The sequence below is a fragment of the Lathamus discolor genome, chromosome 10 (assembly GCF_037157495.1).
Source record: "Lathamus discolor isolate bLatDis1 chromosome 10, bLatDis1.hap1, whole genome shotgun sequence".
Classification (NCBI taxonomy): Eukaryota; Metazoa; Chordata; class Aves; order Psittaciformes; family Psittacidae; genus Lathamus; species Lathamus discolor.
In genome coordinates, this window is record NC_088893.1 from 6,992,790 (window position 1) to 7,003,657 (window position 10,868).

At 49.4% G+C, this 10,868-nt stretch overlaps 1 protein-coding gene across 1 annotated transcript; it reads right to left on the reverse strand.

The window, feature by feature from the left end:
• Positions 1–3,558: 3,558 nt before the first annotated feature.
• LOC136019897 (protocadherin beta-15-like) lies at positions 3,559–8,776 on the reverse strand. The gene has a single exon (XM_065690523.1). The coding sequence runs from the start codon at positions 8,484–8,486 to the stop codon at positions 6,045–6,047; it is 2,442 nt and encodes an 813-aa protein (XP_065546595.1). The 5' UTR covers positions 8,487–8,776; the 3' UTR covers positions 3,559–6,044.
• Between the last annotated feature and the right edge of the window lie 2,092 nt (positions 8,777–10,868).

A 10,868-nucleotide genomic window follows, 5' to 3' on the forward strand; every position in this document is an offset into this window, starting at 1 on the left:
AAATCTATTCATCCTTGTCCTATCACAACAGGCCCTATTAAAAAATTTGTCCCCATCTTTCTTACAAGCTGTCTTGAATTACTGAAAGTCCACAATAAGGTACCCCCAGAACTGGATGCAATGCTCCAGCTAGGGTCTCACCATTGCAGAGGAGAGGGGCAGAATCATCTCCTTTGACCTGCTGGCTGTGCTGCTGCTAATTCATCCAAAGATATGGTTGGCTTTCTTGTCTGTGAGAGTGCATCACTGGCTCATGTCCACCTTCTTATCCACCAGTACCCCCAAGACCTTCTCTGGAGGGCTGCTCTCAACCCTTTCATCCCAGAACCTGTACTGATACTGGGGATTGCCCTATGTCACAGAATCAATAAACTGAGGTTAAAAACTTGTATTGTTCAAATTCAATTAAAGGTTCACCCACATTAACTACAGACTTGAGATGTCACACGAATTCATCACTAAACTGCCAATTCTTTAACTTTAGGGCCAAATAATCCAAAATGCACTACCACTCACCTAAAAATGGAGGACTCTCAAGCACAAGGAGTTACCTTGGATGGTGTCACCTTATTGGCTCAGGATCCCAACTTCCTTGCCCCTGTTCTTGCCACCATGTGGGTGGAACAAGAGCTGAGCATAGAGGAAGTTCTCCCAGGATTTCATCACTGAGGGGAAGCTTCCATGGGCTTTTCCCAGGTCTTTGTCAAGGCTTTCATCAGGCCAGGCACACCTACCACAATCTGATCCAGGTGCAGGATTTTACAATTGACCTTGTTAAACATCATGACATTTGAGCTTATCCAGCTGCCTCTGAATAGCATCCTGTCCCTCAGGTGTATGAACTACACCATCAGTTCTGGTGTCATCTGCAAATACGCTGAAGGTGCACTTGATCACACTGCCTGTGTTGCTGATGAAGATATTAAACAGTACTGGTCCCCATATGGACCCCGAAGGCACACTGCTCATCACTGATTTCCATCTGGACATTATGCTGTAGAATATCCAGCCAATTCCTCATCCACCAAACGGTCCATCCATCAAATTCACCTGTCTCCAGTTTAGAGAGAGGATGTTGTGGAGGACTGTGTCAAAGACCTCACAGGAGTCCAGGTAGATATATTCCCTTTGCTCACTGATGCAGTCAGTGTCATAGAAGGCCATTAGGCTGTCCAGGCAAGGCTTGCTCTTGATAAAACCATGCTGGCTGTCTCAAATCACTTCCCTGTCCTTCATGTGCCTTAACGCATCTTCTAGGAGGATCTGTTCCATAATCTTCCAAGGTACAGAGATGAGGTTGAGGGTACTAGTTCCCAGGGTCCTCCTTTCAAACCTTTTTAAAAATGACTGTGATATTTCCCTTTTTCTAGTCACTGGGGACTTCACCTACCTGCCATGACTTTTGAAATATCATGGAGTGGCTTGTCAACTACATCAGCCAATTCCCTCAGAACCTTGAGATTCATCTCATTAAGTCCTATAAACTTAAGTATGTTCCAGTTCCTCTGGTGGTCTCAGACTTGATCTTCTCTTACGGTGGCAGGTGAAGGACTTTGCTCCCCCTGTAGAAGCCCTTCACACTATTCTTTGCATCCCTTGAAAAGTTCAGCTTCAGCCATGCCTTGGCTTTCCTGACTCCACCCCTACACAACTGGGCAGTGTCCCTAGACTCTTCTCAGGATACCTATCCCAGCTTCTGCTGCCTGCGCATTTCCTTCTTGCCCCTTAGTTTCACTGGCAAGTCTTTACTCAGTCATGTCAGTCTCTTGCCTTCCATTCCATGCCTTCCATCCTGGCCTGGAACATCACTCCCCCAACCTCTCTGCTTTGTAGAGGCCTTTGCACATCCAGGTTCCCTGGGAGGGTAGGGGCCAGATTACCCCAGTCTGGATATAACTGGGCCCCATCGCAGCCAGATTTCTTATGTGTGGAGACTGAGAGGTCTTGCACTCTGTGGAAAGTGTCCTTAAAGATCTGTCAGCTGTATTATGCTCCTTTGTCCCTGAGAGTAGTTTTCCATGGGGTCTAACCCCTTGAACAGTGAGAACTGTGTTTTCCTAAAACATAGGGACATGACTTTACTCTTCACCTGACTCATATCCCTCAAGACTGCAAAACCAACCAGTGTGTGACCACTGCAACCCAGACTGTTTCCAGTCTTGATGTCTCGGATTAGCTTGCTTGCGATGGTGACCAACAGGTCCAGAAATGCATCTCCTCTGATAGGACTGTCTCTTACCTGAGCTAAGAAGTTGTCCATCCTAAGGGGCACGTGTGATGAGCCCCTCAGGAAAGCTCAGCACTTTGTGCAGGTTCTCCAGTGCAGAAAAGAGCATTTCCCTGATTCATTCTGAGGTGATAAATCCTCAAGTTACGCAGTGCATCAGAGAACCAGACCCTCCAGCTAGAATGACCTGAGAAGCTGCAGTTTTACACCAGGATGTGCTGGTTCCTTGTGTTGCCGGAAGAGATACACACCAACTCAAATGTCTTTTACAACTCTGTTATAGTTGTCACCATTGGAGGAGATGAGCAACCATAATCCCATGTCCCTTTAGATGTGGAGAACCCTGAGCAGAGTAGCTAGATAGAAGACTCCAGCCACACACTGCCAGGCAGACCCCACTCAGAGAAAAGAAAGAGTGACCCTGTTTCAGTTCTTCAAGCCTTTTTAGGGCTTTCCTGCAAGACAGAAATTTCTATTAATTGTTTCTCGTGTCTCAGGAAAAGAAATTCCTATGTAGCCTTCTTGCTCGCAGGTGGCTTTCTCACTAGTAGCAAGTGCAAGCTGCCTGCGGGTTCCTGTGTTAACATGAACTGTCTGTGGAACAGGGATTTATGCCATAGAACACAACCCATGATGGCCTAAGCCTGTGCCTTCCAAGGTCAACTGGACAGTGGATCACTCAGTCCTTGATGTACAATGGTCTTCCAGTCAGCATCCCTACACTAGCTTGTTGTCAGGACTTACCTTTTTATCAGGACCCTGTGGAAGGGAGACTGTAATCCTCTGTATTTCTCAAGAGCAAAGCCTCTTCCTGGCCACTGTCTTTGCTCACCAAATGCCCACCTCCTGTAGCTACCCCAAACTCTTACCAAAGGAACAGGGATGTCATCTTTGTGACATCCATCTTCTAAAACTCCTACAACTATGGTCTCACAGTTTATGCTGGAAAGCTGCCCAGTTGCCATCTGCAGCTGGGGCTATCAGATGAGTTGGGAAGGTCACTCTCGCCATATCCCTCTTTTGTAGAGGCCTTTGCATACACAGGGCCCCCAGGAGGCTAAGGGAGAGGTTGCCCCAATCTGGATACAACTGTGCCCCGTCACACAGGTGGTCAGTACTGAGGAGACCTGTAGAGGCCTGACAGCAATTCCCTGCTCCCCACAACTTTCCTGAAGGTTCTGCTGGCAACATCTCCCAATTCAAGAATTGTACCCACTCAACCTTACCTCAGCCAAGGGACATGTGAAAAACACTCCTGGCCCTTTAGAATCTGTGATAGAGCTTTCCCAGAAAGAACAGCTCTACAAAGATGACTGGCTCCACACAAAGAATTTCGATGTTCTCTTTATTTTGCTTTTACATACAAGGGTCTTCCGTGTTACAACAGCTCAGCTTATAACCAGCACAACACGTGAGGGTCTCCAAATATCCTATCCTGCTGCTTTAATTCAAGCAATCTTTTATTATACATGGGGGTGACAGTCCTTCTTAAGAGGAAGAGGCAAGAAAATGTTCAAATATAGTTCACAGAGTAGAAAAAAAAAAAAAAAAAAGGAAAACGTGAATGCTCTAAGAAAAAAACACAGAAAATCATAGCAGGACATCTTTTCACTCCCATCATGAAGCCTCTAAATTCGGGAACAATACTGACAAGAGCAAATCCAATGCCTCTCTTCTGAGTTCATCTCAATTTCACCTTCAGAATTGGCAGCTAAGCCAAAGTTCTTACCGTCAGCAATCCACCCAAAGACAAGGAACATGTTCTCACAACTCTGTATGGTTACAGTCTATTAGAAGGCAATTCCACTGTGCCAGTTGAGCACACAGGCCAGAAAATTAGCTTGGCCAAATAGGGAACTCCTTGAGCTCCAGAGGAGAAAGAAATCGTATGATCTCTGGAAGTAAGGTCAGGATATGCAGGAAGTTTGCAGAGCTGGTGGTTCATATATGCAGGGAGAAGGCAGGAAAGGCCAAAACATCAGAGTTGAAACTGGCCGCTGTTGTGAACAACAGGAATGGCTTTTAAAGTTCATAGCAAGAGGAGTTTGAAAGAAAACAGACTGTTACTTGAAGATCACACCCTGACTGACAAAAAGAGCTGGAGGTGTTCAATGGTTTGTAATTGTTAGTCCCTAGGGCTGCCTGGTCACCTGAGACAGAGGACCACAAGTGTGAGAACACTGACTCCATTTGTGGACCAGCTGTATGGACAAAATTATATGGGAGATGATGGGATTCTGCCCAAAGCACTGAAGGAGATGGCATAAGTTACAGCAGGACCCCTCTCAATCACCTGCCCAAAGTCTCAGGAGTCCAGGGAGGTCCCTGGTGACTGGAAACTAGCCAATGTTCTTCCAGTCTGGAAGAAAGGCATGAGGAAAGACACAGGCAACTACAGGTCTGTTGGTCTCACCTCAGCTCCTGTAAAAATCATTAATAAGGTCATACTGGGTACTACTGAAACACATTTAAAGAACAATGCAGTCATCAGACATAGTCAACATGGGTTCCACAATGGAAAGTTCTGCTTATGATAAGGTCACCTGTGAGATGACTGGGTTTGTGGTGAACTGGGTAAAGAACTGGTTGAAGGCCAGGGCTTGAAAGGCTGCAGTAAATGGGGCTAAATCTGTCTGGTGACAGGCACCAGTGGTGTTCCTCATGGTTCAGTTCTAAGGCTTTTTGATGTACTTATCAATGATCTAGATGCAGGAGTTGAACGGATCATTAGCAACCCTTTTAACGATACTAAACTGGGAGGTGCAGTTGACTCTCTTGAGGGTCAAGATGCCACGCAGAGGTATCTGGATAGATTGAGACATTGGGGGAATTGTTAATGGCAGAAAATCTAACAAGTTTGTATAAAAAAACCTCTGCCTCAGGTATAAATACAAATCAGGCAAGGAGAGGACCAAAAGAGGTGATTATCCCAGCCACAATAGGGAACAGTTTGAAGCCATGCCAATTAAGGTTTAGACTACACATTTAGGAAGCATTTATTTCCTGACAGGGTTGTCAAACACTGGGACAGGCTTCCTAGAGAGGCGGCTGATGCCCCAAGCCTCTCAGTGTTTACCAGACATTTATAAGATGCCCATAAAAACATGTTAACTTTTGGTCAAACCTGATTGGTCAGTCAGTTGGACTAGATGATCAGTTTACAACTCAAATACTACTATGTTCTGTCACATTACATTATAACCCAACACTGTGATGCTGTATTTCAGAAGCAATCCCAAGGAGAGTGAGTTCCCCTTACAGGCCAAAGGAAGATCTCATGCATTTTGCTGCTGTTCCCTAAAGATCAGACAGCTACACTTAAGGGATCAAAATATCCTTCTTGCCTGCTGAGATGGAATTGTGCATATCACCATATTTAGATATGAGCAACTCCACTGGGCAGCACTGATGCAGCATACAGAGACACAAAAAAGCTGTATGGACAGAAACAGTAAAAGACCCCACCCATCTCAGGGATGAACAGAAAGGACTCAGAAAACAAAAAAGGCCTTTGTCCATAACACATTGTCACAGCAACAGAGACGAGAACTTTTCTGGGGTTTCTGCAAATAACACCACTTTTAAAGCATTTCAGAAATGGTTCTAACACAGCTGAAACATGACATTTCCTCAGTAAAGAAGCTTGTTTCTTTTGCTTGGTTGTTTTTTTGTAGGAAGAGTCAACCTCTCTTCAGACTTTGACTTGCTGATGCCAACTGGAAATACAGAATTTCTCAGGAGGAACCATTGCCACATGTTGTAGTCTGGATTGCTTCTTATCAAAAGGCATAAAGCCTCTGGCTGTGCCAACACTGTGCTACTTAAAGGAAAGACTATTGAACTGCTCTGCAGAGAGCACCCCATGGCTGTCTGGTACCATGTTCTCCATGGTGAGAGGACCACATGAGAAATCATGCTCACTGTTGGTAACCCCACCTGTGGCACACTGTTGTGGAGGAAGACTGGGGAGGATGGGCTTCAGGAACTTGAACTCGCTGTTGCCCGAGCCTGTCGTGAGGCTGATCTCATAGCAATAGGCATGGGGCAGGGTCCCTGCAGCAGCTGCATCAGCCAGGCTGCTTTGCAAGTTGCTGGCACCATAAAGCACATGCCCATCCTTCAGCTCCTTTCTCTTGCACACCTTGTGAGTGATGAAGGCTGCTGTGGACACAAGGAAGAGGAGTGAGACAAAGACCAAGGAAATTATTAAATAGATTGTCAGGGAGCTGCCCTCATCCTCTGTGACCAGGCTGCTATGTGGTAGGCGCACGTCCGAGAAGTCACTGAGAAGGAGTGCACTCATTGCCGCAGTGGCTGATAGTGGTGGCTGACCATTGTCTCGCACCAGTATGACGAGCTTCTGTTTCACGGCATCTCTCTCTGTCACTGATCTCCTCAGTCTCACCTCCCCACTTTGGACACCCACCATAAACAGTCCAGGATCAGTGGCCCTTAGCAGGTGGTATGAGAGCCATGAGTTCTGCCCTGAGTCGGCATCGACAGCCACCACTTTGGTGATGAGGTAGCCTGCCTCAGCTGAAGTGGGCACCAGCTCACTGGATGCAGGGCTGCTGTCCTGTGAGGGGTACAGCACCAGTGGAGCATTGTCGTTCTCATCCACCACAGAAATGAGGATTGTGACATTGGCAATGAGAGGTGGTGACCCTGCATCAGAGGCGCTCACCAAGAACTCGATCTGCCTCACCTGCTCATAGTCCAGGGGCCGCAGCACAAACACATCCCCATTCTCAGAGTTCACAGAGATGCAAGAGCAGGAAGGCTGCTCTGTAGGGTGGGCTGCGACCAGGGAATAGGTCACCTTGGCATTAGGCCCCATGTCAGCATCTACAGCACCAACAGTCCCAACAAGCACTGTAGGAACATTGTTCTCACGCACATACATGGTGTACGATGTCTGGTTGAACACAGGTGCATTGTCATTCACATCGGAGATGTCCACTGTGAAGGTCTGGGTGGTTGTGAGAGGAGGTGACCCCGCGTCTGCTGCTGTGACTTTCAGGATGTACCGTGCTGTCTCCTCCCGGTCCAGTGCACTGACGGTCACCAATTCAAAGTAATTCTTATAGGCAGCCCGCAGGGAGAATGACAGCTGGTCCTCAAGGGCACAGGAGATCTTCCCATTGGCACCAGAATCCCGGTCTTTGACAGTAAAGAGGGCGACCACTGTCCCAGGCAATGCATTCTCAGGGATGGGGCTGCTGAAGGAATTGACCACCAGCTCTGGTGCATTGTCATTCACATCCACCACCTCCACCAACACTTTGCAGATTGCAGAGAGGCCTCCACCATCTGTAGCTCGGACTTTGAGTTCATGTTTCGCTGCTGCCTCAAAGTCCAGAGGCTTTGTGAGTTTAATTTCACCACTCATGGGGTCAATCTTGAATGCTGAGTGGCTCTGCCCTCCTGCTTGGCTGAACTGATAGGAGATGTCCCCATTAACTCCTGCATCCCGATCAGTTGCCACTACTCTGAGAACCACAGAGCCCTCTGGGGCATTTTCCAAAATCTGCGCAATGTATCGGTCTTGCATGAAGACGGGAGTGTTGTCATTTACATCTAGAACGACAATGTGGATTTGTGTGGTCCCACTCCTGGGTGGAGAGCCTCCATCTACAGCAATGAGACTGAAATCCAACTCTGCCTGCTCCTCTCTGTCGAGTGGCTTTTCCAAAACGAGTTCAATATATTCGTCACTGTCACTTCGACTCCCCAGATCAACACCAAAGTACTTGCTCTCAGGAGCAATGCTGTAAGCCTGGATGCTGTTGCTGCCAACATCCAGGTCCCGAGCCCCCTCCAAAGGGAAACGAGAGCCAGGGTTGCTCGTTTCCAGTATCTTAAGAGTGACCCGTTCCTCCGGGAAAACGGGCGCGTGGTCATTGATGTCCTCCACGGCCACCTCCACACGAAAGAACTGCACGGGGTTTGCCAGCAGGAGCTCGAAGGGCAGCGTGCAGGTAGCGGACTGGCCGCACAGCTCCTCGCGGTCCAGCCTCTCGGCCACGACGAGGCGGCCGGTGCCCGGGTCTAAGCGAAAGTGCTGCCGGCCGTCCTCGGAGAGCAGACGGGCGCGGCGAGCCGAGAGCTGCGCCGGGGCGAGCCCCGCGTCCTCCGCCACGTTGGCTACCACGGAGCCGCTCTCGCTCTCCTCGGCTACGGAGTAGCGGATGGGCTCGGCGCGAGCGTGCGGCAGGGAGAAGAAAGCACAGAGACAGAGCACTTGCCTTGCGGTCTCCATGGCGGGGCGGCGGACAGCCTCCGTGTCGGGGATCACCCGCGCAGTCCTGCACGGTAAGCGCGCTGCGAGCGTGCACCGTCCTTCTCTCCGAGTCTGCTACCTCTTGGAGAGCTCCCGCTGTGTCCCGGCAGCGGATGACGCCGAGTACCGTTCTTCACCGCTTGCTACCGTTCGCCGCTGCTGCTCGGCTGGGTTTGGCTCGGCTCTGCTCGAGTCGATGTGGGTCCGGCGGACCCAAGATTGGCTCAGCCTTCTCCCATCCCTCAGCTGCTGCGCATCGCCTTGTCCGGCAGCACCACCCTGCGGCCCGAGGTAGGACTGCGCCCTCCGCGTCCGCCCGCTTCCCGTGTTGCCGTTTTCGCTCCAACACTCGGACCCGTGCGCACACGCACGGCTGCCGGGCTCTCGCCAGCGCTGGGGCCCCTCGGCAGGACACGAGCACACCGCGCCGGGGACGGCAGAGCGGGGCAAGGAGGGCAGAGAGCCCCGCGGCGCTGCTGCCGCATCCCTAGGGCCCGATTAGAGCCGTCCGCTGCCCCGCGGCTTTCCCTGCTGTCGGCGAGGTCCCGGAGGCGAGCCTTTGACAAGTAGCTGTGGCAAAGACAAGGTCGGACACGGAGGAGAAGACAGCGCTGGCGAGAGGCGGTGCAGAAGCCGTTCAGCGGGGCTATGCCGAGGGTGGCGGTGCTTGCAGAAGCACGGGGTGTGCCATGTCCCAGGATAGCCTCTTTGACCACTCCTGCCCACCGCACTGCTTCCTAAAGGAAGCCTCCGAGGAGCTCTAGGGAAAGTTCAGCAGTGCATGCAGTCCTTCCAGTGCAGAAAGTTGGCTTTTCCCATCTCACTGAGTAAAACTGTGAGAAACTCTATAGTCATGTGCTGCTTCCAACACCTAGATCCTCCAGCTGGAATGATCTGAGAAACAGCAGTTTTACACCAGGAGGTGCTGGTTTCTTGTGGTCTCAGGTGGAGAGACACAGACTCCATCAGATGTCTTTCACAGCTCCATCTGTTACAGCTGTCACTATTGGAGGAGATTAGCATCCTTAATCCTATGTCCGTTTCGGTGGATAACCCTGAGCAGAGTAGGTTCACACAGGACTAGAGCCACTCACTTCATGCCAGGCAGACCCTACTCAGGGAAAAGAGAGAGTAGCCTCATGACAGCCCTTCAGCCAGTTTAGACCTTCCCTGACAGAGGGCAGTTTCTGTTAATTTCCATTGCCCCAGGAGTTGTTCCTATGTGGACTTGTTGCTCACAGGTGGCTTTCTCACCAGTAGCAGGTGGGAATTACCTGCTGGTTCCTTGCTTACAAAGAGCTGAATTTCTCCTTTTGGCAAAGGATTTGTGCAACACAACTCAGACAAGGCCTGTGCCCGAAAGGAGCTTGTAGTGAAGCAGCTGGATCTGTCCTCTTGCAAGAAAGAAGAGACAGAATGTGAGGAAATGGCCTCAGTTTGTGCCAGAAAAGCCATGTTAGATTGGACATGTTAGGAGACATTTCTTCACCAAAAGGGTTTTCAAGCATTGGCAAAGGCTGCCCAGACAAGTGGTTGAGTCACCATCCCTAGATATGACATTTTGGAACATGGCTTTGTGGTGCCCTTAGCACTGTAAAGATAACTGTTGGACTCAATGGCCTCTAAAATCTTTTCCAATGCAAATGATTCTATGATTCTCCTCAGGTTCACTGGACAGTAGAGCCTTTACTCAGCACCTACCTTTTTATCAGGGCCTTACAGAAGGGTTGGCTGTAGTCCTCTGCATTTCACAGAATCCTAGAATGGCTTGGCTTGGAAGGGACGTTCAAAGGTCCTTCAAAAGGTCCACCCCCCTGTCATGGTCAGGGATACATTCCACTAGGCTACCTTGCTCAAAGCCCTGTCCAATCTGGAAATAGGTGGTACATCAAACCACTTCTCTGGGAAACATGTTCCAGTGCCTCTCCTGCCTCATAGGGAAGAACTTCTTCCTAAGGTCTCATCTGTATCTATCTTTTTTAATTTTAAAGCCATTTCTACCTGTCCTATCACTACACAAGCTTGTACTCCCCCTTTAGGAAGGCTGATTTAAAGCCTCCTCCTCTTTTCCAGGCTGAACAACCCCAATTCTCTCAGAGTTTCCTCATAGGAGCATTGCTCCAGCCACCTGATCATCTTCGTGGTCCTCATCTGGACTCAATCCAACAGGTCCACATCCTTTATATGCTGGTAGCCCAAGAGCTGGAAGACACATTGCCAGGTCACATTTAGCTTTGCATCAGCCAACACAGCTTGTCTCTTGGATATTGAGCCATTAACCACAAATCTTTGAGTGTAATCATCCTTCCAATTCCATATCCACCAAGTTGGCCATTCACCATATAAATGGTTCTCCAGTTT

Coding starts and splice junctions, on each gene's coding strand:
- LOC136019897 (XM_065690523.1), bottom strand. CDS start 8,486: ATGGAGACCGCAAGGCAAGTGCTCTGTCTCTGTGCTTTCTTCTCCCTG.